At 42.7% G+C, this 27,918-nt stretch overlaps 1 protein-coding gene across 2 annotated transcripts in view; it reads right to left on the minus strand.

Moving 5' to 3' along the window:
* Raver2 (ribonucleoprotein, PTB binding 2) overlaps positions 1-27,918 on the minus strand; it is an 80,360-nt gene that overhangs the window by 32,913 nt on the left and 19,529 nt on the right. For both annotated transcript variants that reach the window (XM_035439777.1, XM_035439776.1), the window contains exons 2-4: positions 21,982-22,048; positions 15,194-15,663; positions 12,156-12,347 (exon numbers count right to left, since the gene is read on the minus strand). In XM_035439777.1, the coding sequence (XP_035295668.1) occupies positions 12,156-12,347; positions 15,194-15,663; positions 21,982-22,048 (729 nt within the window). The remainder of the gene's footprint in view (positions 1-12,155; positions 12,348-15,193; positions 15,664-21,981; positions 22,049-27,918) is intronic.

Consider the following 27,918-nt stretch of genomic DNA (forward strand, 5'->3'; position numbering starts at 1 on the left):
GTCATAAAAGTTATAAATACTAAAGCAAAAATCAGAAACAAAGTCAAAAGAAAACAAGGCTATTAAAAGCTCCCAGTGAGAACATGCCTCCTAAGGAGTGAGGAGCCCACTGCAACCAACGTCTTCTTAGATACACCAGTCTAGGGGACAATGAATTAATATTTCCAACATGGTAAGGGAAAACCTCGGAAGATACGCTTAACAAGCAGCATAGTACTTCAGTATCAGAAGAAGAAACTTCTGTCCAACTGCCCAAGTTCTGAAAAGTTTTCTACCACATGAATTCCTTTATTCAAAACTCCCTGGGAGGAAACACTGCAGTGAGAAAACGGGCAAATAAATGCAAAAGTTCTATGTTATATGTTGAAGTAAAAGTGCACTATCATAACTTTCTAAGAGGCCCACAACACAGAAAATATTCAGGGTAATTCTAAAGTAAAGAATTGAATTTGATTATCAAGGTAAGAAGGGAAGGAAGGAACAAACAGAATGGTGGTGGATGAGTTAAGTGGGAAGACTAAGGAAAGGGTGTTGATGAGTTAGGGACACCCCCAGTAGGAAATGCAGCCTGGGAGGATGGCTCACCTAGTAAAAACACTTGTCACAAAACCCTGAAGACCTGAGTTCGGACCCAGATCCCACATAAAAAGCTGAACGCAGACACATGCATCTGTAAGGCAAGCCCAGAGCGGACAGGAGGTAGAGACAGGAGAATTGGTCAGAACGCACAGGCCACCTAGCCTGGAATACACAGCATGGTGGGTGGCAGTAACAGTAAAGGAGACTGCCCCAAAGCAAGCTGGAAGGAGAAATGACTCAAAAAAGTTGATCCCCCTGCCTCCATTGCATGCGGAGGCACAAGCGTGTGACTCTCCCACCGCCTGAGCTCACTCTTAAAAGATAAGGGCAGGTAGATGGCTATTGGTTAGGAGCAATGGCTACTCTTCCAGAGGACCTGGGTTTGATCCCTAGCACCCACATGGCAGCTCACAAAAGTTTGTAACTATTTCCAGAGGACCTGATGCCCTCTTCTGGCCTCCATAAGCACTGCACGCATGGGGTGCACAAACATACAACAGATAAAACAACTATACACACACAATTTTTAAAACTGAAAAAAAATTTCCAGGCAGTGGTGACACGTGCCTTTATTCCTAGCAGTCAGGAGGCAGAGGCAGGTGGATCTCTCTGAGTTTGAGGCCAGCCTGGTTTATGTAATGAGTTTCCAGACAGCCAGGGCTACATCGTGAGACCCTATCTCAAAAAACAAAAAACAAAACAAACAACAACAAAAATAGAAAAGAAACTAAAAGATAAAATGTATAGCAGGCAAGTTCACATTTATCCAACAGTTAGAAATATGAAGAAGAGAAAGAAGGCAAAAAAACATTTAGTTAAAGTGTAAGGGAACAGATTGCCGAAATGCCAACTGAACAAAAAAGCAATACATGCACTAAAAGGTATTTAAAACGCACCAATAAAAAGACATGGACTTTCATATATGATTTTTTAAATGGTAGTTATCAAACACACACATGAAAGAAAGAGAAGGGCGGAGACAAAGGAATAACAAATACAAACCAAAGGAAGCTGAAGGAGCCAAGTAACATCAGAAAGGAATCCTTTCCAAGACACATATACTGATAAAACAATCAGAATGATTATCAACAGACACCCATCTAAGAATGTACTCTTAAGTCTGGAGCAGCAACTACAACATATGTACAAGTAGAAAAACTGACTCTTATAGAGAAAACTTTCTGCTCTAAGACACAAATGAAGAAGATAAAGAAAGAAAAAAGCAAAGATGAAGGGATGTCTAGTAGTAAGACCAAACTATATTCCTATACATGTGTACATATGACTTTAGAACCCTCAAGCATACCACATAGGCCATTTCCAAGCACACACGGCACACTCAGAGAAATTGACCACAAAACAAGACAGGAAACTCACAGCATTACCTTACCTCCAGAACAGCAGCACAGATTAAGTTTTCCAACCATAAAACAACTAAAAACCCCCAACAGAAAAATAACTTTTGAAAACCTGTAGCAATATAGCAGGCTAGAAGCTGACCATGAGAGAGAGCACTGAAGAAGAAATGTCAAGGTAAGAAAAAATAGACTCTACTCCAAAGAGAGAGAGAGAGAGAATGCAAGAATGCTGAGATCCAGGGACAACAGGGCAGCACCAGAGTGTAGAAAAACGCAGGAAAGAACAAAACAGAAAGACAGAAAGCCAAGCTCAGTACAACTGCAGTGCTGTGGCTCTTGTAGGATGAGGCTTCTGTTAGCTGACGGATGTAAAACAAGATCCAACTAGCTGTTGTCACCAAGGAACACACCTCCCTGGCAAAGACACCAACAGACTATGAGACAAAGGCTGAAGAAGAAGAAGTGGAAGATAAGCCAGCAGAGTTACTGTGATGCCTGATAAAGGGACTGGAAACCAAAATAAGAACAGCCACAGAAGGCCACTGCACACTGAAAAAAACAATTCATAGAGTCAACTGCAAATCCATCATACGCTGGGGCTCCCAATTTCATAAAAGATCAGCTAGGAAGGACCTGATGCAGTGACAGCGTGGAATTTCAGTACCCCACTCTTATCTTTAGCTAGGTCCCACAAACTGAAAAGTCAAGGGAGAAACCTCAGAGTTAAGCTATACCACAGACCAGATGGGATTAGCAGATCTAAAGAACAGTCTAGTCAACAGCTAAAGACCACCTTCTCAGAAGTCCATGTAGTAAAATAAAACTAGAAATCAGTAGTAAGAGATGACACAGATGCTACACCAATACTTGGTGAACAGAGACTGGTCAATGACCCCCCCCCAAAAAAAAACAAAAAAAAAAACAAAAAGAAAACAACAAAAAAAAAATGGAAGAAACTTAAAAGTTTCTAGAAAAAAATGAAAATAAGAACATAACAAACCAGAGCCTTTTGGCTACAGCTGAAAAAAGGTATAGTTCGAAGTCTTTACACTAAAAACAGCTAACTGGATTAGATAGGGTTCTGTGTCTCAGTCAGATGATAGGATCATGTTTATCAAGGTCTTAGAAAAAAACAGAACAAGGCAAATCCCAAAGCAGTTGGATCACAAGGAATAATGACCAGGGCAGAGATCAATGATGAGTGACTTTCACTGCTTAGAAGCTACAGGAAGAACAGATAGCAAAGAGTAGAGTCTTTGACAAAGTAAGCATGACTGACAAACACCAAACAAATTAACAAGAGGGGAAGCCAGATTAATAAAATTAGAGGTAAAAATTTGGAAAATACATGAGTCCAATGGAATACAGATGATCACTAAGGATTTTTTTTTTCTTTTTGGTTTGTTGAGACAGAATTTCTCTTTGTAGTCCTGGATTTGTTTTGTAGACCAGGCTGGCCTTGAACTCTGAGATCCACCAGCCTCTGCCTCCCAAGAACTGGTTAAAGGCGTGCACCAACACTGCCTTGAAATATTTTTAAATTTTATAATTAAAAACCTGGTAAATATAAGAAAATGTGTCAGCTCCTAGACACTGATTACCAACAATAGGAAATCAATAGGAGCAACACAGACAGATAATAAGAGAGCCAGGCTGAAGTAGTAATACCAAGTTTCCTAACAGAGAAAGTCCAGGACTGGATTGATTGGCTGCTGAAGTTCACTAAGCCAGCTAATACGGGTGCTCCTAAAACTGTCCCATCAAACAGAATGTGAAAGAACACTGCCAAACTCTCCTACGAAGTCAGCATTATCCTGATACCAAAACCCAGGAGGGGAAAAAAAAACAAAAATGAAAATTTCAGACTCATTCCCCTAAAGAACACAGGTATTAAGAGTTCTCAATAAAAAAATCTGTAGTTCAAATTCAAGAGCACATTAAGAATATCATAACACCAGGGCCAAGTTGGCTTCACTCCAGGGATGCAAGGATGGTTCAACATATGCAAATGCACAGATAATACAGCACACATAAAGATGCCTCAGGACAGAAATCGAATCACTATTCAATTGACATAGAAAAGCCCTCTGTCACAGGCCTAGATCCTAGTGATGAAAGCCCTGAAGAAACTAGGGAAACAGGAGGAATGTGACACAACATAATAGGGGCCATGTGACAAACCTGGAGCCATTACACCAAATGTGGAAACCTCCAAAAGCGTCTCCTCTGAAAGGAGGTGTCCACTCTCTCCACTGTGATTTAAAGAAGAGTGCTCAAAGTCTTAGCTAAAGCAGTAAGAAATAAAGTGATTCAAATATGAAAGGAAGAAGTCAAGGTATTCCTGTTTGCATACACAATCCTATTCTTTAGGAGCCTCCAAATACCAGAGAATTTTATATCTGATAAGTGCTGTTAGCAAAGTAGCAGGATATACACCATATGCAAATTTATAATTTTAATATATTAGTAACAAATTTGCTAAGAAATAAATGTTCTTCATAATACCTTTTAAAACACTCAAGAATAGCCTAACCAAAAAGCTGAAACTTTAAGACAATGGAGAAAGAAACTGAAGACACCAGATGATACAAAGAACTTCTGTGTTCATGAAGTGACAGAATTTTGAAAAAATGACCATGATACCAGAAGCAACCTACAGATTCAGTGTTCCCCCCATTGAAATCCTGATGGTATCTGTCACAGGCCTAGAGGAAGGGAGGAAATCACCACAAAATTCAACAGGAAGTAGAAAGGATGCTGAACACCAGAGTGACCCTAGGCAGAACTGCAATGCTGGAGGTGCCCCCAATACCTCATCTCAGTAACTAAAACTACACAACACTGGCACTAAACATAAACACAAACTAAGAGGGCAAAGGAGACAATCAAGAAACAAACCCATGGAGCTGTAGCCACTTAATCTTCAAGAAACCTGTCAAAAACATACACTGGGGGGAAAGAAGCCACCTCTCCAACCAATGGTGCTGGGAAAACTTAATATCCACATGCATAAGAATGATGACCTTATCTCTCTCTCACTCAGCACAAAAACCAACTCAAAATGGATTAACCTGAAACTTGGAAACTGTTAGGGGAGAAGAGAGAACAATAGAGGCACAGGGAAGAAGTTTCTGGAAAGGAATTAACAGGAAAGAACTCCCAGAATACACAAGTGAGATTGCACTGAGTTCAAAGGCTTCTTCATAATTAAGGCAATAACCACCAGCACAGCGGGACATTCCACAGAATGGGAAGATGTTTTTAACAACACATTAAACAAGTGGTATCTAGAATCTATAAAGAACTACAAAAACTTAACGTGTGTGTACACACACACACACACACACACACACACCAAAACACTCACTCAAACTATCCAATCAGTAAATGGGTTAAAGGATTTGATTAGACAGTTATCAAAGGAAAAATAAAAACGGCCAATGAATTTGAAGCGTTCAGTATCTTTGGTCATCACATGCAAATTACAATTGATTTGAGACTTCTGTCATTGCTGGTGAGGATGTATGAGAAGGAAATTCTTTTTTATTCACTGCTGGGGGCAGGGTGAACTGAGGAAGAGACCCTGGACATCTGTATATACAGAGGCTCCTCAAAACCCTAAAACACAGAAGTAGCATATGCCCGCTCTACCACTCCTGGGTGTATACCTGAAGGGCTCCATGTCAACATACCACAGTCACAGTTGCACAGCCATGCTGGCTCTTCTAGTAACATCAGCTAGGTTATGGCATAAACCTTGATTCACAACAGACAGTTGGATACAGAGAATGTGGTACACACACATACATAATGCAACTTCACTAAGTTATCAAGAAGAAGGAAATTATGCAATAAATTTTAGGAAATTTTCAGGAAAACAGATAGACCTTGAATTGACTTTGCTAAGCAAAATAAGCCAGGTTCAGACAAATACCACATATTTTCTCTCATTCAGAATTAAAACTGAAATATGTATGTATACATTAAAAGTATATTCGACATAAAAGTCAAATGGGGACTGTGAGAGGGAGGAAGTTCGAAAGAGTGGGGAAGGAAACAAGAGGACAATGGAATAAATGGACATGGACACGGACACGGACACGGACACGGACACGGACAGACAGACAGACAGACAGACAGACAGACAGACACACACACACACACACACACACACACACACACACACACACACACACACACACACAAACACAAACACACACACAACCCAGAAGGTAACTATTTGGGGAAGGAAGCAGAGCCAATTTAAAGGAAGAGGGCTCATGGGGCAAATAAGAACATATGAAAATATCACAATTAAATAGTTTGCATGCAAACCAAACAAAGCAAACAAATAGGGGCTAGAGACATGGCTCGGTGGTTAAGAGCACTGGCTGTTCTTCCAGAGGATCAGGGTTTGACTCCCACCCAAATGGCAGCTCACAGCTGTCTGAAACTCCAGTTCCAGGGAATCTGACTCCCTCTTCTGGCCTCTGTGGGGAACCAGACATGCTCATGTACCACATACATACATGAGAGCAAAACCTTCCTGTGCATAAAGTAAAATCATCTTTTTTTCATTAAAAAATCATAAAAATCAAAACATTCACCCCTCAAGATTTATGACATATGAATATAGTATTTGTTAGAAGGAAACCTGCAAATGTACTTATCTTTATTATTTATTCCTTATGGTTTTTGAGACAGTCTTATTATATAGCTCTGGCTTGTCTGGAATTTATGTAGCCTAGGGTGGTCTAGCACTCACAGCAATTCTCCTGCTTCAACCTCCCACACTATCATACCAGTCTATAAATGTACTTATCATAAAATAAGAAAAAAAAACTAGGGGCTTGGGATGTAACTCAGTGGCAGAGTACCTGTCAAACATAAGACCCTGAGTTCAATTCCCAGTACAAAATACAAACAAGCAAACGAAAACAAAACATTCAGAAAATAAGAGCTAAGCATTGACATCAATAAAGATAGTAAAAAAATTAATCTTGCTACCCCCAGTATCAACAAAAAGAGAGGGAAAAGTAAATGCTAAGCAGAAATAAGGAAATTATAAAGATAAAGGCAGAAATAAGCAAAATAGGGAAATTTAGAAACAGTGAGAAAAACAAAAGCTGGTACTTTGGAAGGACAAACTAGAACACTCTTTCCTAAGACTGATGAAGACAAAACAGAAACTGCAGATCACACAGAATGAAAAGGAGGAAAGTGTGTGACATCTTAAAATACTAAGAGCCTATAAATCTGTACATAGCAAATGCTGAAGACATAGATGGAAGGGGCAGACCTGTACAACACAGTGAAATGTAGCAGAGAAAGAGGAGGAAAACAAACATCCTCAGATGGAGTTCAGATGGAGCTCAGAGGCTCAACGGCTCCCTTTGGAAGAGGCCCAAGGATGGTCCACCTGGATCCACAGAGAGACACTCGGCTTCCCGAAGAGCAGACAGCCTTACAGCACACAAACTGATCTTGAAATAGACAGGGAGAAAGAAGATGCTAAAACCATCCAATGACAGTGTGGTCAGTGTTGTCCCAGTCCCAAAATTAAGTAGTGATTGTGTTTTAAAAATTAAGTGCCCGCCACTTCTGAGAACATCTCCAAAAGCATGTCAGATAAAAATATTATTAAATCAAATTATCTAGTGACTCTGGAAAAAGCTGTGACCAACTAGGGTTAGAGCAAAAAAACGAGAAATGAGTGTAGAAGGGGGACCGGGGGAAGAAAGGGGAAAAGAGACAAAGAAGAAAAACACTGCAAATTTTCTTCCATATGGGGCATCTAAATTTAAACACACATGAATGAATGAATGAATGAATGAATGAATGAATGAATGAATGGATGGATGGATGGATGAACAAATGAATGAACAAATGAAAGGAAAGCAGAGGAGGGACTAGGAACAGATGGGGGGACATGAACAGATGTGGAAGATGAGCAAAATACAATGACACACATAAGAAAATGTCATAATGAAACCAATTGCTTTTCCTACACTAAAGAATTTTAATTAAAAGGATGGCTTCCATAAACAAATCTATTAGTGATTCCCCATCTGTGTGTTAGTTTTTCTGTCAGCCTGATACAATCTGGAGTCTTCTGAGAAGCAGCAGCTCAATTAAAAAGACACCTCCATCTTATAGGCTTGTAGGCAAGTCTGTAGGGCACTTTCTTCATTAGTGATTTATGTGGGAGGGCGCCCTCTGGGCAGGTGGTTCTGTGTATAAGAAAGCAGGCTGAGCAAGCCATGGAGGGCAAGCCAGTAAGCATGACCACTCATGGCATCTACTTTGGTTTCTGCTTCCAGGTTCCTGCCTCCAGGTCCGTGTCTCCCCACTCCCCCGTAGGCTGTAAGCAACTCGTCCCTCCCCAAGTTTGCTTTTGTTCATGGTATTTATCATGAAAGCAAAATAAGACCCGGTATCAGTCAACTCAGTGTAAGTCACATGTTCATCTCAATTGTTACAAAAATACTTTAAAAATTTAGCACCTCCTTGGTTTTTTTTTTAATTCAAATTTCAGATACTTGGTAAAAGATATGCAGCAAGAGCCCACAGAACAAACAAAAAAACAAAAAAACAAAACAAAAAAAACCATATCCATACAGCTTACTTTTAACATTTAAAAGAAAAAAATAACTGGGTAGTGGTGGCACACACCTTTAATCCCAGCACTCTGCAGGCAGAGGCAGGGGGATCTATGTGAGTTCAAGCCAGCCTGGTCTACAGATTGAGATCCAGGAAAGCCAGGACTGTTACACAGAGAAACCCTGCCTCAAAAACAAAAAAAACCAAACCAAACAAAAAGATTTAAAAAAAAAAACAAAAAAAAAAAAACCAAAGCTCTCACTATTCTCACTAAACCATGAGCATGACTGCTCATGAAGGTCTCATATGTCACTCTGAGATACAGTATGCACCATTAAAGGACAAGAAGGAAGAGTGATATAATCTAGTCTAAGGGGAAAGGGATCACGCTTGTGCCCCATGGATTAGAAGGAAAAGATTAATGGCATGGGGACCATGGAGGACATTACTCTGATGATAAAGGGGAGAAGATGCAGCTGTATTTGGGGTTTGCTGAAGGGGCCAGTGATGAATAACCGGGTAAGAGCTTCACAGTTTGTGTTCTACCATATCTAGTTATTACAGAACACTGAAAAGTGAGTGTAAGAGAAAAGCAATTTTCCTTAGAAATGCTGAGACTGAGCTATTGATTTAATGTGGCGGTAGGTCATTGTCTCAAATCTTTTCAATCACTGGAAATACAGACTGACTGATCCACCAACAGACACATGAAATTTATCATTAATGAGTAGTACCTGGAGTCTATGAGAGGAAGAAAATGGGAAAACTGAATACAGAACCCACTGATGCCAGCCTTCAGGGGCAGAATCAAGTTAGGTAAGAACAGACAGGAAAAAAGAATAGTGTGCCAGGATTCATGGTAGAAGGAAGTTTTAAAAATATTGCAGAAACCTCACAACCAAACATTAGAGAGTACTTAACAGACCTGCATATTAAGAAGCCCCTACTGGGACTGGCGAGACTAACCTGTCATGTGAGTATGAGGACCGAGAAAGGTGGGCACAATGGCACACACCTGCAATCCAGAGCTGGGAAGGAGGAAGACAGGGTACCACAGGGCTTGCTGGCCAAGCAGCCCAGCTTCACTGAGAGATCCTGCCTCAAAAAATAAGGTGGAGAGTGACTGAGGATCGAGGAAGACAGTTGCCGTCAACCTTTGACCTCCACACACATGCTCACACATGGACACACATGAACACTTATACACACAGAGAAATCCCTTCATGAGAGCAACTTACTTGAAGATGGGCTCTATCCTGCACTAGGCTGAGAGGAGATGGAAGATTAACAATTGGTGACAACAAGCCCTGTTAAAGAGACAGTCGTTGTAAAGGAAGCTATCTAAGAAAAAGACAAGATATTTTGAAACAAGTAAAACCAGGCAGAAAGCAGGGGACCAGGATCCCCTGACTGGGAACACTGTCAGGAGCCCAACATGGCCAAGAAGAAGCATCGCCCTTCCTGTGAACAGGGAAGGGGTAGTCTTTGCATCTCTGACCATGTACATCTTGGCATTAAGTGTGTGCTTGTTCATGCTACAGTGAGAAGGAAGAAAGCAGTGATGAGGTGGGTGGATGGCTAGACCTCACAGCCGCCTGGTCTTCATAGGAACCACAGTCATCTGACAGAAAGAGTGACGAAAGCATGCTCAAGGTACAGGTACAGGTTGTTGGTTTTTCCCTGTTTGCTTTTGCTTTTTGAGACAGGGTTGCTCAGTAGCTTTGGCTGTCCTGGAACTCACTCTGCAGACCAGGGTGGCTTCAAACTCACAGAGATCTGCCTGCCTCTGCCTCCTAAGTGCTGGGATTAAAGGTGTGTGCCACCACTGCCCGCAAGTACAGGTTTCAGAAAATTGAAGGAGAAAACAGGAAACAAGAAATGAGGGACAAGTTGAAGACTTGTGGGGGTCAGCAAAGCCATATGCCACTCATTTGCAGGGACACCAAGCCACCCAGCTGTCCATTTCACATCCATGATGACACAGTGTCCTGGCTTCAGAAATCCGTGACTGGACTGGTTCAGAATTGCAAACTCAGCAATTCCAATTGCGGAAAAACCACTAGTTAAGCAGAGGGAAGGAAACCAATAGTGAACAAATGGCTAACGTAGTGGCTTTTGGGGGTAAGAACCCAAGGACGCCAACTCTGGAAAAAGAAAGAAAGGATCCAAGGTCATAAATAAAGTCAAGGGGTAACAGCTGCCTCCCACCCCACCTTCTCCTCTGCTTTTCTCTCTCTGTTCATCTCTAACCTACCTGGGGCTGGCTTTCCCATGGCTTGACTGTCACCTGTCACTCCCACATTTATTTATCCATGAGTTCTCTGGTGCTAAACTCAATCTAATTCCTTTGTCCTCGCCATACTCTTTAGCATCAACCTACCGCTTGGCTGTACCTATCTACACAGGCAGTTCAACCTGAACACTTACCCCTCTCCAAACAGTTAATCCAGCTCAGACTATGGCTCCACCTACAGTAACTGCTCAGCCTGCCTCCTCAGGGTCACAGATTCAACGAAGGGCACAGAAGTTCAGTGAAACTTGGAGCTCAGATAATGAATAATTTTAATAGGAGTATGTGTCATGCAAAATCTGTTTTTATTTGGCAATCCTATCCTCCACCCCCATCAACACATGTCAGTATCTCACCCATTCCTTAATGTCACACTCAAATGTCATCTTCATCATGAAGTTTGTCTAGATTCTTTCCAAAGAGTATCCTTTCCTTCACTAAGCCATGAAAATGTGTGCTGTGCTGAGGTAAAAACTGTGGAGGCCTAGTCCATATCTAAAGGATCCTCAGGCTAGAGAAAATCACAGGAAAGAGGTGAGAGTTCAGTGCCATGTGAGCAGAAAAGAGACAGACATCTTCCTAAGCTCGGACTGTGGGGACCACACACCGTGGGGCATCACACACTGTAGTGGGGATCACACCCCATGGGCACCACACACCATGGGGACCATACACCATGGGCATCACACACTGTGGACACCAAACACTGGGGGACCACACACCATGGGGAACTATATTATGACAACTTCTGGCAAAAAGAAGCATGGCACTCAAAACTTAGAGCAGGCAGTAATTCAAATACTTGCTGAGTGAATGAAATTCCCTCAAATATTACTCTAGATAGCGGCTTGGAAGATAAAACACCTGCAGTGTGAAGACTGAAGTTTGGGTCCCTACAAACACATGTAAAGGCTGGGAATATGCGATGGCTGCCTGTAATCCCAGCATTTGGGAAGCAGACAGGGAGCCCCAGGACAAGCTGGCTAGCCAGGCTAGCTGGAATGGGTACACTCTGGATTCAATGAGAGCCTTTTGACTGAGAGAGAAACCTGACATCTGCCTTGGATTTACACATATACACACACATACACACTATATGCACACACACACTACTCCAGACAAATACATTTTCATAAATTCTATTTCTCCCGTAACCTCCGGCTTAACTTTACAGATACCACTTGGCTAGCTCTTTAAAAAATACACTTCTTATTTTAAAAACATGAATTCCATGTAATGGAAACGACCGTCCAGGGAATGATGGCTAGCAGTAGACAGACTTGGAAGGTTAAGATGGTATTGGATTGTGTAAGCAGCAAGCCACTCACCACACGCTGAGCAGCTATGAGGGCTGCTAGAGTGCTTCGCCCTGGTGCTCCTGGGGCACAGAAGGACAGTTGGACTTGGCTCCCCTGGACGGTAATGCCATCTGCCACTTGCTGAACCTCTTCGGCATGCTCCGCAGTGCTATACTCAACCACTGCAAAGCCACCACCATGACCTCCTTCATCCTGTGCAAGCTGATACCACACAGCACATTAAAAAGAGATCCTGAGATTGACTTAGGAACATTTGTTTGCAGTGATCATTTCCAAATCCAACAGCAAGTCCCTCGGCCTGTACTGGTGACAGTATTAAATTTCTTCTCCAACTTGCTTAGACACAGTTGTTCCCTGAAGACAGGAATTTTGACCCAACTTTTTCATTTTATAATTTAACAGTCACCAATCTCCTACTTATTAGGAAACATATACACACACATACAGTAATTAATGAGAAAATATAATTAATTATATTAAAGCTTTCTTTAAACCAAGTCACCAGATTCATGGACAATGAAACACTGATTATTTGACTATATATTAATGAAAAATAGTGTTACCAAAAGAAGATGGGTGGGAGGAGCCACAGTCTACTTTTATTTCAACATACTAAGCAAATCTCTGGAATCTGGTCAAGAACACCCAGATAAATCTCATTTATGAAAGGCATGCCTAGCTCCATGTGCCATCACTCACAGCATACAGCCTTCACTTGTGAGGGTGGGTGAACAAGCTGTAGCACATGGGTTTATTTCTACTGCCCACTCGCAGGCATGCACAGGTGACAGTAAAGTCTTAGGGTGCTATAGACTTCCACAAAGAGTGGAGGGAAGAAGGAATACATCATTACACAATTCCATGATTCAAACACATCTGAATGATCTTAATAAATATGCTTACACTCCAAGGTGACAGATGTGACAAAAATCAAGCTTGCGTCTTTGAGAAGTCAAAAAACACACAACCCTATATGATATGGGTTTTATATTTCCTGCTAAGGCTACAAATAAACACTTTTGAGTCCTTCATAGTATTTTTTGTATTTTAAAAGCTTAACTTTTACTTTCTTATTATACCCAGGACAATTTTCCATTTTTCCCTCTTCAAGATCTTTATTCCTTTAAACTGTCCCAAAATGTGTTTTTTGTTTGTTTGTTTGTTTTTCAGAAAGCTTTTTCCAAATGTGGAGGGCAAAGGAAAAAGACCCACATCTTGCAAATATTCCTCTAAGACCTCAACTCCTCCTCTAATTCAAACCAGACCTTCAGATCAGAGCCGTCAAAGCCAGCAGTCCCTTTGGTCTCTTGACTGCAACTGTGTCTCCAGTCCAGAGCCTGAACTTGACAGACCCTTGGATAAGAGGCTATGCAGAGGTAGCCTTAATATATTTCTGAAGCTTTAAAACTACTGCTGCTACTCCTGTTTCAGTGGGATGGCTTTTTGTGGTGTCTTTGTTTTGGGTTTTGTTTTTGTTTTTTGAGAAAGGGTTTCTCTGTGTAGCCTTAGCTGTCCTTGAACTCAGAGATCTGCCTGCCTCTGCCTCCCGGGTGCTGGGACTAAAGGTGTGTGCCTTTAGTCCCACTGCTGCTCAGCATTCACTTTTATCTAAAGCATATCACCTGAAGGCTTCCAAAATAAATCTCTTTAAAACCACACCAAGTTTTAGAGTGGGGCATCCAATTCAATACCAGAACTATTTAAAGAAGTTTCTGTTGTTCTGAAGCATTTTAGCAGAAGCTAGGGGTCACTCAACACAACAGTAGCACACAGATTCTACCATCACACAGCTAGACAAGGTGATCTGTAATGCTCCTGCCGACTCTTGGGTTCACAGTTCAGATCTGCTGTGTGACACGTGGCTTTGTCCCCCACATTTGCTCCAAAGGGCTCTGAAAAGCTACAGAGAACTAGGGACAGGCACGGAGTGACACCACGCTATAACTCTCAGAATTCAACAACATCAGCACATCACTAAGCCAATCCACTCCAGTTACTGAGCAAAGATTGGGTCAAAGGTTTGTTACAAAACATTCTAATTTTGCATAAGTCTTAGGTGGTTTCTTTATTGCTTTGCTGGGACAGGAGGAGCAATGATAGAAGAAAAGCAAGATGGTGCCTTTTGTCTAACATGTGCATCCAGCTGCATAATCTCCTCACATGCAGAATCTGAAAGGGCCAAGCTCGAAGAAAGGAGGAAGCCGACTGGCAGTCACCAGTGGAGAATGGAGTCACCAGGAGGGAAGCTGGTTACAAAGCATGAAATCTGAGTTAGCTGGTAAAACATAAGTTCGGGAGATTAAAATGTGTGCCATCACAGTTAATAATACACCATCTTCCTGTAGAATTCTGAGAGTGGACACTGAGCATTCTCATCATGGGACATGGTGACTCTGAAGGGCATGCATGGTCAGTTGGCTGGCTTTAGGCTCCCCAGCATGTGTGCAATACTACACAGCACCATGCTAGACATTACAAACACCTACAACTTTATCTATCCATTTAAACACACAGACACGTACACAGTCCAACTCCAAAATTTTCATTATACCATACGAATTTGGCAAATGCTGGGTGGGAGAAAAATAAGAAAAACAAGAAAGGGAAGGGAGTTAAGACAGGGAACATGGAAGTGAAGGGAGAGGGCAAAAAGGAGGAAATGAAGGGAACAGAAAGAACGGTCGGCTGCGCTGGGGGAGGAGTCACACCGTGCCGACTCTGTGCAGTTATTAGGATTCATTTACTATAAGGTGCATGGAAATGCTTCCTAGTACAGCCAGGATCTTCTCTACATGCCCCCCCCCCACAGGCCCATTCAGACAGAAGTAGGTGCTTGCCTTACCCTTTATCCAAGTTTTCTATGCTCTCATGGGGAATTTGCAAGTATTTATTCACTTGTCACTCATCTACAGACTAAAGCAGAATCAAAATCGCCACTGTGATATTCACATGGATACAAAGGATAAACAGGTATTCGTAGACACATTGGTTACAGATGTATGCAACTGTTTGTTACCTATCTCAAATGAGCCCTTAGCAATACATACCTCGCAAAACACAGGTTTATGGATACCAGAGAAAAGTTGCAAGAGCTCTTCTGAATCCCTGTAGTCACTGGGCAGTTTATCTATACAAAGGCACTTAGAATGGATGAGCTCCGAAGCCAACAGATTAACATCCATCCACTGTGCAAAGAGTGCCGACGCTCCCATCTGCCTGCCCAATAACTCCAGTCTAGCCTTGGCAGCGAAGTCTTTTTTCATGTACTCCACAAACCCATAGCCTTTGGAGTGGCCAGTAACTTCACTGTAGACCAAAAAACACCTCTCGATGTTCCCATATGCTCGGACAAGTTCTTCAAACTCTTCCAACGTGAAAGAGATGGGCAGGTTGGTAATGCACAACAGAGCATCTGTGGGCTGCAGCTGCACTATTAACTCTCTGCCTCGGAAAGAAAACTGATGAAACCGCTGAATCGCGCTCTGTGCTTGCTCCCCATTCAGTAACGTAACAAAAGCTGCAAGACAACAAAGGTAATTGAAAAGCGTTTAGGTCAGTGTGGTCTTTTTACTGCTGTCACCCACAGTAAGTTATGCCTTCTATACCTAAGGCTCAGCGTATACACAAAGACATATCTTTTTCCGAAGCAAAATTATCACAAAATATACCCCTATTAGATGCAATGTTCCCTCTTTTTCAAGATAGAGTCTCACTATCTAGAGCTTGATGATCCGGAACTCACTATATAGACCAAGCTGACTTTAAGCTCAGATTCAGCTGCCTCTGCCAGCGCCTCCCCAGTGACCAACTCTAACGCTCCCAATTTTTGTTGTTATTGTTTAGAAACTGCTTTTCATGTGTGTGTGTGTGGGGGGTGCACATGTATATATGCAGATTTATAGGTCGGCAGGCCTGTGAGTGCACATGGAGGCCAGAGGAGGGCACCAGTGTCCTCCTCTGCCACTCTCCACCATATCCCTTGAGGTGGAGTCTATTCTCTCAACCCAGAGCTGTAGTTTTTCTCAGCAGCCAGCAAGGCTACTGTATCCCCCCACCCATCCGCACCTTCCTGGTCAGAGCTACAAAGCATGTGAGCCCATGCCTGGCTAGAGATGTAGGTGTTGAGATTCAAGCTCAGGCCCTCATGATAGCTCAGAAAAGGTCCGTAAACACTAAGCCATTCTCCACCCCAGATTTGTCAATTCTAATTTACTGTGTTTGTTTGTTTTTAGAAAACAGTCTTTTTAAATGTTGATCCTAACTAAACAAATTTCCAGGCCATTTGCTGAAATAAAAATTGAGTAATTCTATTAGGAATTCCACTGTAAGATCCACCATATGCTGAGGGATTTTGTTTTGTTTTGTTTTTTCTTTTCTCTGAGGGATTTTGTTTGGGGGTATTTTCTAACCCTCAACAACAATGTAAAGTTTTATGAAGCCTTTATAAAAACCCTCAACAGAAGTTAAAATGAGGTTACAGGATCTCTTCCCCAGAAAGATTTAAAAGATTCTCATAGGAAGTACCTGAAAAACCGAAAGTACAGTAAAAGATGCCAAAATGCCTGAAGGAAAGCAGTTTTCCCGACACCCTTTTCATAGTATTTAAATCATTAAGACAGCAGAATGGCTCTGCGATGCCAAGTCAGGAGTGAGCTCATCCCCAGGACCCAGAGGGTAGAGGAGAAGAACAATTGCCACAGCTATCCTCTGATAACATGGGCATTTGGGCACTAACATGCACACAAAATAATCAGTGTCACTTTTAAAGAGATAGCATCAGATTGGTTAGTGTCAAAGAACCCATGTAGAGCAGGCTTTTTCTTTTGGGCCATCAACCAGCTCCCAAATCATAACAGAGACTTATTAATTTTGAATGCCCAGCCTTAGCTTAGGCTCTTTTCTGGTTAGCTCTTTTAACTTAAATTAACCTGTTTCTCTTTATCGACCTTTTACCTCGGGGCTTTTTACGTTTCTTTCCTTCTGTGTATCTTAACTTTCACTGCTTCTCGTGTGTGGCTGGCAGCTGCCTGGCTTCTTGCCCCAGGGTGTGTCCCTCTTTTTCTCCCTCATTCTCTCTCTCCTCCTCCTCCTCCTCCTCCTCCTCCTCCTCCTCCTCCTCCCCCTCCTCTTGTTCTCCATGAGCCTAGATTTCTCCTACTTATTAACTCTCTGTCCAGCTAATGGCCATTCAGCTTTTTATTAGATCAATCAGGAGCCTTAGGCAGGCAAGGTGAAACAAATACCACACATCTTTACATAATTAAACATACATCCTTATATTGTTAAACAAATACAGCATAAACAAATGTAACACACCTTTTATACAGTTAAATATCCCACAGCATAAACAAAAAATAACACAACTTTGCATAGGTTAAATATTCCATAGCATAAACAAATGTAACACATCTTTACACAGTTAAGGTAATATCCCACAGCATAAACAAATATAACACATCTTTACATAGTTAAATATTCCACAGCATAAACAAATGTAACACATCTTTACACAGTTAAATATTCCACAACACCCACGAGTGTATATAATTTCACATACGACTCTGATAAATAAAATCAAATGAAAAGATACACGATTCTGATCTTGGACAAATATTTTAACCTTCAAACCCAATAAAACAATTTTAAAAGCTACCTAAGCTATTTCAACACCAAACAATAAAATGTATGGAATTTTAAAAAGTGACATAGCCTGCCTGGCTGGTCATGAATGCCTAGAATCTCAGCACATGTGATACAAAGACAGGAGGACCATAAGTTCAGGGCAATTCTAGGCTACATAGTTGAGCCAGGGAGACTCTGCCTTAAGCAAACAAACATTTGACACATGTGAGTTGCAAATCAATTAAATATACGGGTTAAAATTAGGGTGTGAGGGTGACCTGGCTGCGACATCTGTCACCCCTTGATCACCAGGGTTGACTCGGCTGATCTGGCTGGCTAGGAGGATGTCCCTTTCCTCCCTCACTGTTCCACATGTGTCCCCCAGAAACCGCATTGTCTCAATCTGAACAAAGCAAACCAAACTTCAACACCGTAAATATCTCAGTGTTCAATATCTGGGATTCACTCACAATCTTTTGGGCTCCTCCAAGGGGTTTAAGTCACTTCTCCAGCTCTGCCCTTGGCAGCTTTGCTCTCCGTGGCTCTGTCCTCTGTAGCACACAGCTTGTCTTTCAGGCTCCATTTCACCTCTGCTGTTCTTGGTGGTCATTCCATGGTATTGGCATCTCAAAAACTCTGGGCTCTCTCGCTGCAACTGAGCAGCACTTTTCACCAATAGCCTCTCCTGGGATCTCTTCATGGCGCCAAGCTTCAGCTTCTCTGCATGACCCCTTCAGTCCTGAGCCTTCAACTGCTACTGAGGCTGTGTCTTCACCGGATGCCCTCTCCTGGCCTCTCACAGCACCAAGCCTCAGCTGCTTCATGACCCCTTCATGCCTTCAAATCCAGTACCACCTGGGTGACTCTTACACTGCCAAGTTTGGCTGCCAGCTCTAGGGACAACTTTGGTCGCCCCTGGAAAACCACTTCTGTGTTCTGACTCTCGAGAAACATTTCCCACGAGATTTCACCTCAGCGACGCTGGTCTCTCACTCATCAGCGCTGATACCGCGGCCCCAGCCAACCGGCATCCACGTCCCAGTAAAGCAAAGGTTTCACTTCAATAGTGATGTTCTCTCGTTCATCATTAATGATTCTTCACCCCCAGCCTCCAGAACCACAGAATCTTAATTCAAAATAGCAAACAGGCAACGGCTCTGGCAGTTTTTAAGTGATGTTTAAACTTCCCTTTGGAACTTCAAAAGTCAGGCCTCCATGGTTTGCATTGCTTTCAACATTCTTATCTTCCAAGGTCCCACAGAACAGCTCACCAAGCTTTGAACACTCAATGGCTTCTCTCACCCAAAGTTCCAAAGTCCTTCCACAACCCTCCCCAAAACAACATGGTGAGGCCTGTCAGAGCAATACCCTACTATCCTGGTGTCAATTCAATTTCTGTTTTAGTTAGGGATGCCATTGCTATGATGAAACACCATGACCAAAAGAAAGATGGGGAGGAAAGGGTTTAATTGGATTACACTTCCATACTGTAGTCCATCATCGGAGGAAGTCAGGACAGGAACTCAAACAGGGCAGGACCTGAAAGCACGAGCTGATGCAGAGGCCAGGGAGGGGTGCTACTTACTGGCTTGCTCCTCATGGCTTGCTCAGTCCACTTTTTAATAGAACTCGGGACCACCTGCACAGAGTGGTACCACCCAGAATGGGCTGGGCCCACCTGAATCAACCACTAATTAAGAAAATGCCTTACAGGTTTGCCTACAGCCCAGTCTTATGGAGGCATTTTCTAAACAGAAGTTCTCTCAGATGACTTTAGCTTGTGTCAAGTTAGCATAAAACTACCCAGCATGCACCCCAAGGAAAGGAAGTTTTATTATGGCTCACAGTTTAGGGCTACAGTTCATCATGGTGGAGAAGGCGGGGTGGCAGGACCTGAGGCAGCTGGTTACACACCTTCCAGTCAGGAAGCAGAGAGTAACAAAAGCTAGAGCTCAGCTCACTTTCTCCTTTTTATACAGCCCAGGACCGCAGGCGATGCAATGTGCTGCCTCAGTTAAACTACCAAGATACTCCCTCACAGTCATGCCCATTACAGTTCTCTGCCTCCCCAACCCCACCAGGCTGATCTGTAACATCACCAAACTTATTCCCAATACACACAAACAACAGTCTGTGAAATATGAGGTATAGTCTATGTTAACCCGTTAAATTGTGAGCTTATGCTGCTTTATGTTCCCTATGTCCTCTTTCCTGAGTCTGCACACCTGTCTGTGCATCTTTCCTGACTGCACACCTGTCTGAGCACTCTTTCCTGAGTCTGCACACCTGTCTGAGCACTCTTTCCTGACTGCACACCTGTCTGTACACTCTTTCCTGAGTCTGCACACCTGTCTGAGCACTCTTTCCTGACTGCACACCTGTCTGAGCACTCTTTCCTGACTGCACACCTGTCTGTGCACTCTTTCCTGACTGCACACCTGTCTGTACACTCTTTCCTGACTGCACACCTGTCTGTGCACTCTTTCCTGACTGCACACCTGTCTGTACACTCTTTCCTGACTGCACACCTGTCTGAGCACTCTTTCCTGACTGCACACCTGTCTGTGCACTCTTTTCTGACTGCACACCTGTCTGAGCACTCTTTCCTGAGTCTGCACATCTGTCTGAGCACTCTTTCCTGACTGCACACCTGTCTGAGCACTCTTTCCTGAGTCTGCACATCTGTCTGAGCACTCTTTCCTGACTGCACACCTGTCTGTGCACTCTTTCCTGAGTCTGCACACCTGTCTGTGCATCTTTCCTGACTGCACACCTGTCTGAGCACTCTCTCCTGACTGCACACCTGTCTGTGCACTCTTTCCTGAGTCTGCACACCTGTCTGTGCACTCTTTCCTGACTGCACACCTGTCTGAGCACTCTTTCCTGACTGCACACCTGTCTGAGCACTCTTGCCCCAGTCTGCACACCTGTCTGAGCTCACCTTCCACTTCCTTTTGCCACACCTTCCTCTGCTCACAACTGAAAGATAGCAATCTCTAGGGTTCTTCCTGGTAGAAGAGTCATGAGACCAAAATTCAAATACCCAGAAGTTGCAAGCCACTGAATCTCTGCTCTCACTCTACCCCACTGCCCTGAGAAATCAAGTCCTTCTTACTTATTCAGTACTATGCCCAGTCACAGATAAGGTGCTGGAAGAGCACTGCTGTTCAACAATGTGCTCAAATTCCAATTGGGGATATAAGATATTCAACTGAGAGTCACAAATGTGGAGTTTCCAAAGAGGAAGTGGGAGGGGCTGTGAGACCAATCAAATTAAGCCAAGTAATCTACTCTGAGGGCATAAAGCCATATGCTGGCACTGAAATCACCACCTAAAGGACACACGCTACATCCACTATCATTTTATTTATGAAAAGACACATGTGTCCTCTCATGACCCCCAGAAGGGACAACAAAAGAGTTTTATCTCATGCCCAAAAGAACCTGAACAACTAGGGATGACCACACTATACTCCACAGATGGGAAACAGATTCCTAAGTGCTTCCCCCAGGTGGGAAATGTAGCCAGAGTGCCGAGAACTGGAATCCCTCTGCATCTGGGAGGCTTTTGCTGTTTTGGTGTTTGTTTTTGAAGGTCTTTTGGGGGGTGCCTCCAGCTTTCAAGATAAATAATTTGAAATGGAATACACATACATATAGCAGTTTTATCATCATGCTGTATTTTATCATATAAAAATGCTCATAAACATGTATATATCATATGCCCATAAAAGAACAGAGTTCTGATCTCACAGATATGAAACTAATACTCAGAAAAACTAAGCAAGTTTCCTAATTTGTCCAACTAAAGGTCAAGTTACACACATTGTGTGTTCACAGAACCCAGTAACATATTAGATAGAAGCACACCAGGCCCTTAAAGAACACATAACATTCAACATTCATGGTATGGTTAAAAACCATACCTCTAGTTACACTGTATTTGTTTACTGGTTAAAGTTCAGGACATTAATATTGTTCTCAGAAAGTAACCGATGAGTCATACTGATAGGATTTCACACTTAGGAACTCCATAGCTGACAGGGAATAGAGCCTGGTGGAGGGATGCTTGCCAGCACCTGCAAAGGCCCTGAGTTCAATTCCTAGCACTAGCAGAGGACAGATGAAAAAAGACAGCAAGCTTTCCTGCTCGGTAGTAGCTTCATGCAAAAATCAAAACAAGATTATGTGCTTGAACAGAAGGCAGGCTCACCTGTTCGCTTATTCCTGTCCACATAGCAATACTTTAGCTCATAGTCCTGTAATAAGTCATGAACCTCCTGAAAGATACAAAGCCATGAAAAGTCAGTAAGTACATCAGTCCGGTTAGTGGTTAGTGGCTGACCCAGCTCAACCACCACCCTTGCCAGTCACACTGCCACTCCCCGTCCCTGGCATGCTGCCATCTCCCCTCCACACTGCTGTCTCCCAACACACCCCATCTAACACTCAAACTGAGCACTTCCTACCCCGTGTGAACCTGCATTTCACTCTGCGTTTCTGCTCACACTTGCACTGGATCTAGCATCATTGAACTAGTCACCAAAGCTGCCCAGGCCACCTAAGGTCACACTGAAATCCCAACTCCAATGCTCTGGGGGAGCTTTTCCTCACATCTTCCCACAGAATGTGCTCTCATGCCAATCGCCATCATGCCCTGATCTATGCCTCTCTTGGGGAAATAGCTTTATATTAAATTAGTCCATATGCTGCCATTTAGGCAGGAAATATACCTGTAAATGCTTGTAACAAACATGAGAAAAAACAAATGTATATTGCATGTACTGTGGTTAAGTAAATTGTAGATTTCAAACTTATAACTACATTTAAACTAAATATTTTTATAAAAAACAATCAATGTAGCAGAAACAGTACCAGTTGAAGTCGGCCCTTCTCAGCATACAATGTACGAACTCATTTTCTACTTTTAGATTTTGCCTGCGATACTTTGCATGAGATAGGCATTTGAGTCCGTACCAAAGTGAATAGGATTTGTTTTGAATTAGCATGTGGTACTGAAATTTTTCTGCATACTTTTTTGAGACTGGGTCTTACCATGTAACACTGACCAAGGTGGTGTCCTGGGGTGGGCACAAATCACAAAATTCTTAACAGATACAAAGCACTCAAGATTATCACACAGGTGGGATTTTTGACCCCATCCTAGAGAATGACAAGCAATCCATCGGAGAAAAGAATGCATGTGGAGAAAACACAGGTGTCAGTACTCAAGTGTTTAACTAGGTGAGCTCTTACTACTGCAATTATTATAACTAGTTCTCCTCTACCTTTACTGGGTAGAAGATATGAGGATTTACTTATATGACAAATCAGAAAACCTGGGACTAAGGGAATGACTCCATATATAAAATGCTCGTCAGGCAGTTTCGAGGACCGGAGTTTTGATCCCCGAACCCATGTAAAAGACAGGCAGGTGGCAGCCAACTCCCTGGGGCAAACTGGCTAACTAGACAAGCAAACCCTGGGTTCAGCGAGAGATGAGAGACTATCTTGATAAACAGAGTGGAGAGGGATCAAGGGAGACACATGATATCAACTTTGGGCCTCCACACATTTATTTGTGTGTACACAGACATACACACAAATGACTTATCTATACACAAATACATATCTATACACTGTATGCTTAAAAAAAAAAAAATGCCCAGAAACCCTGAGCTGCAGGAACTCAAGTACAGTGAGTGATGTCAGCAACTTATGAGTGGATCCTGAGCGGCTCCAGGAAACACACCCTCATTCCACCCATTATAAATTTCCAAAGGACATCATCAAGTAATCATTAATAGTTAAAAATTGACACAATTATAATTTGTACAGTTAAGAGCAACCTAGGAAAGGAAGATAAAGAACAGGATGGCCACCCATTAGAAAGAAAGTTTCCCTGGGGCTGTGGAGACAGCTCAGAGCTCTTCCCAAGGACCCAGGCTTGTTTCCTAGCACCTTCATTGTGGCTCATAACCATTGGCAACCCCAGTCAGGGGTTCAGATGCCTCTGTGGACACCAAGCACACACATTGTGCACAGACACATAGGCATGCAGGCAAAACACGAGTCTACATAGAATTTTAAAATCTGAAAAGGAAATTTTTGAGTTTACCTTTGATTCCAGTGCAAAGGGGAAAGAAGAGTACAGCTAAAATAGGCAAGTTATAAAAACATAAACTGGGTGAAAATACAACAATCATCGGTCACATAAGACAGGTGAAGTTAAGCATCTTTTACGGCCTGTTAGTAAGATTGTTATAAATGCCTAAACATACACATCAGCTTTGTGGAACAGTTTGCTAACTAGAGCAGTTCAGATGCTAGTGTGGCTTATCTTGAACGCTTGGTGTTTTCTCAGACTTGGATGTGGTGCTAAGAAAATCTTAACTTCTCCATTGCACAACCACACTTCACAGAGACAGCTTTATTGGAGGGATCAAGTGTATTCTGTTGGTGGCACAGACTCTAATCTTTCATTTGGCTGGTGCGCAGCTGTTGAGTGCTAGATAAAGAAAAGCGATACCACTCAGCACGTTATCAAGTATCTGTAAACAAATGGCATATCGTGCCTTTCCTTTAGCCAAGGGAATTACCTAAGGGAAGCTTCAGGACCAAAGATGCATTCTGCAACTTAGAAATCTTATTTTCACAACATCTGTACTTCTAATCACAGCTCCTCTGTACATTGGGTGTGGGATACCGTCTGCAACTGGAGAAGCCTTAAATAGCTTGCAAGAGAGAAAGAACCAATGACCTTTCTCTTTGCCCTAGCGGTGAACCCTCTCTCTGGGCCTCAGCAAAGAGACCAAAGGAGAAATTTCAGGCCTTACAGAGCGTCCCAGGAAGCATTTGCCAACGCTTCCCTAGGCTCTGCCACACAGACCTGAAAGAACTGAACTTACAGCATCCCGGAGCTGCCCTGGCTGTGTGAGCAGCGTCCTCATACACAATTTGAAAGCACTCTATTCAGCAACACCATTCACAAATTCCTTAAAGCAAAGAAGCCCGGCAGCCTGACAGTTTGTGTTGATGTTAGTGTGATCAGGACAGGTTCATTAACACCCCTGAACCTTTATGAAAGCCTCGTAAAAAGTTTACAGCAAAGGATAAACAGCTTTCATTACTTACACAGAGAAACCCTGTCTCGAAAAACCAATCCCCCTCCCAAAAAAAAAAAAAAAACAAAAACCCAGCTTTCATTACATGCAGCCAGTGGCACCCTCACCAACTGTGGTAGTTTGAATGTAAATGGCCCCCATAAGCTCATATGGAGTGCCATTATTATTAGGAGGTGTGGTGTTGTGGGCCTGGGTATGGCCTTGTTAGAGGAAGTGTGTTACTGTGGGGGCGGGCTTTGTGGTTTCCTATGAACAGGATACTGCCCAGTGTCAGACTCTCAGCTACTTCTCCAACACCATGTCTGCCTGCATGCCACCATGTCCCACCATGATGATAATGGGCTGAACCTCTGTGTAACAGGTCTGTCTTTGGACCACTAGCTCCCAAATAATGTCATGGAAATTTCTTATTAATTATGAAATTATTGTTCCCAACTAGCTCTTATACTTAAATTAACCCATTTATATTAACCTATGTTCTGCCATGTGGTTTGTGGCTTGTGGTTTGTTAACTCTCCTCCATACTGTACATCCAACTTACTACACATGTCTCTGGCAAATTCCACCTCTTTTCTTCCCAGAGCTCCTATCTCTGCCCAGAAGTACTACCTATCTTCTCCTGCCTAGCTATTGGCCACTCAGCTCTTTATTAAACCAATCAGAAGATGCCTTGGCAAAGACACATCTTCACAATATACAAAAAGATTATCCCATAACACCCCTGAATTGTAATCGAGCTCCCTAATTGTTTTCCTTACAATAAGAGTCGTGGTGTCTCTTCACAGCAACAGAAGCCCTAACTAAGACACCAACCAGGCACAGCTGTTTTTCTGCACTCCTTCCCATGTGGATGACACAAACCTAAAGCACAGGTTTCCTAAGCTCTTCATTGTAACAATAAGTCTTTCTGCCAGGCCACCCATGTTCTGCCTGCTGCCACATTAAGGTCCCAAGTAACACAAAAAGACTTATATTAGGTACAAATGCTGCTTAGCCAAAGACTAGGATTTCTCATCTGCTAGCTCAGTCTTAATTATCATAAATCTATATATTTTATAAGATTTACCTTATCAAGGACACCTTCCACTGGTGCCCTCTCTTGCCCGGTGGATCACCTGGCGACTCCAGAGCAGAGAGCAGGAAGAAGAGAAAAGGGAAGGACTCCCTTCTTGCCCTTGCTTATATATGAGTGTGCCTGCTATCTCACTTCCTGCCTGGATCACAAGACTTCCTTTTACTACATTTCCCAGAATCCTCCTTGACTCCTAGTCCCACTTAACTTGCTGCCTCATTGGCCAAACAGTGCTTTATTTAACAACTAATAAGAAGATAAACATACACAGAAGGACCTCCCCATCACTTCATGGATATAACTTCATTTAAAATTGTTTCAAGAAGGGCTTTTGGGCCAGCAAGATGGCTGAGTAATAAAGATGCCCACCACCAAGCCTGCAGATCTGAGATCAATCTGAGGGACCAACATTTGTGGAAGGAGAGAACTGACTCCCAAAAGTTCTCCTCTGACTTCGACATGCATATCATGGCATATACACACAAATTAATAATTTTTTAAACAAAGGCTTACACAGATTGAAGCATACCACAATAAAGTACACTATTTTTAAATCCCACTAATTAGGATTAAAAGAAGAGACCAAGGGGCCTGTGAGATGGCTCAGTAGGTAAGAGTACTTGCTGCCAAGCCTGACAACCTGAGTTCAATCCCTAGGACTCATATGATGGAAGGATTTATCCTCTGACCTCTACATGCACACAATGGCATGTGTGCATGCACCTACACACACATACACATGCACACACACACACACACACACACACACACACACACACACACACACACACACAAACGTAAAAGTAACTCTGAGAAAAGACCAAATGTGTCACTTTAAATTGTAAGCAACTGGAAAACATCAATATTACCTATAAAGCAAATCTAGACAATCCTTTTCCTCGTTCCATAGGTGTCCCTCTGGATAGATGGACAGTCCCAAACAATAGGTTATTATATACTATGATGGGCTTTTTCAAGTGGCATCACATTATACTTTTTAAGATCGCCAGGGCCTTGACGCTGAAACTCAGTACTCCATTTCTAATGCCTGGTTTGTTTCCGGGCTAATGTTATTTTACTCTTTACACTTTCATTAGCTATTACATTCTTATAAATACTACACATCTCCTGGCATTCATACAAGAGAGGTCCCATGAGAGAGAAATCCATGTGGGTATGGGTGCATGAGTGTGACACAGGGTCTCACTGCACAGACCTGGCTGACCTGGGACTTGCCATATAGACTAGGTTGGCTGCTAGTCTGCAGCAATCCTCCTGCCTCTGCCTCCCAAATGCTGGAATTCCAGGCTGCGTCACCACGGCCAGCTTCAAGTCATTAACTTCATAAGAAACTGAAAACGTGTGTGGAGGAATGGGTGACAGTTACATCCTCATCCACAGGACACATAGGTCCTGCTGAGCCACATTCTTTCAGTGCTTGGTGTTATCTGAGACTAAGGCATTGTCAACTTGTGGATATAAAACTGTGCCTCTTTGTGGTCTTAATTGGAATCCTGTTAATAAGGGGGGGGGGCACTGCAATTGCTAATTTCAGGTGTCAGTTTAGCTACAGCATTGAGCAATTTAGGCAAACACGAACCCAGTGTTGCTAAGAAGTATTTTCTATATGTGGTTATATCTCCCACTGGCTGGCTTCAGGAAAGGAGCCCTTCCATGCAGTGGGTAGACCTACTCATTCAAGTAGTGAGGTGTTAGCAGCCAAGCCTGCAGATTCCTGATGAAGATACCAGCTCAGGACTACAGCATCCACCTGGCCCGAGTTCCCAGCGTTTGGACATGCCAGCTCACAACCATGGAGTCAATTAGTCAAATCTTGGTTGTTGTTGTTAACCTTCTTTTCTTTTATTGAAAATAGATTTTTTTTTCATATAATATATTATGATTATGGTTCCTCTCCCCCTACTCCTCCCTACCTCCCCTCTTGCTGGCATCC

Source organism: Cricetulus griseus, chromosome 2, assembly GCF_003668045.3.
Source record: "Cricetulus griseus strain 17A/GY chromosome 2, alternate assembly CriGri-PICRH-1.0, whole genome shotgun sequence".
In the NCBI taxonomy this organism is placed as follows: Eukaryota; Metazoa; Chordata; class Mammalia; order Rodentia; family Cricetidae; genus Cricetulus; species Cricetulus griseus.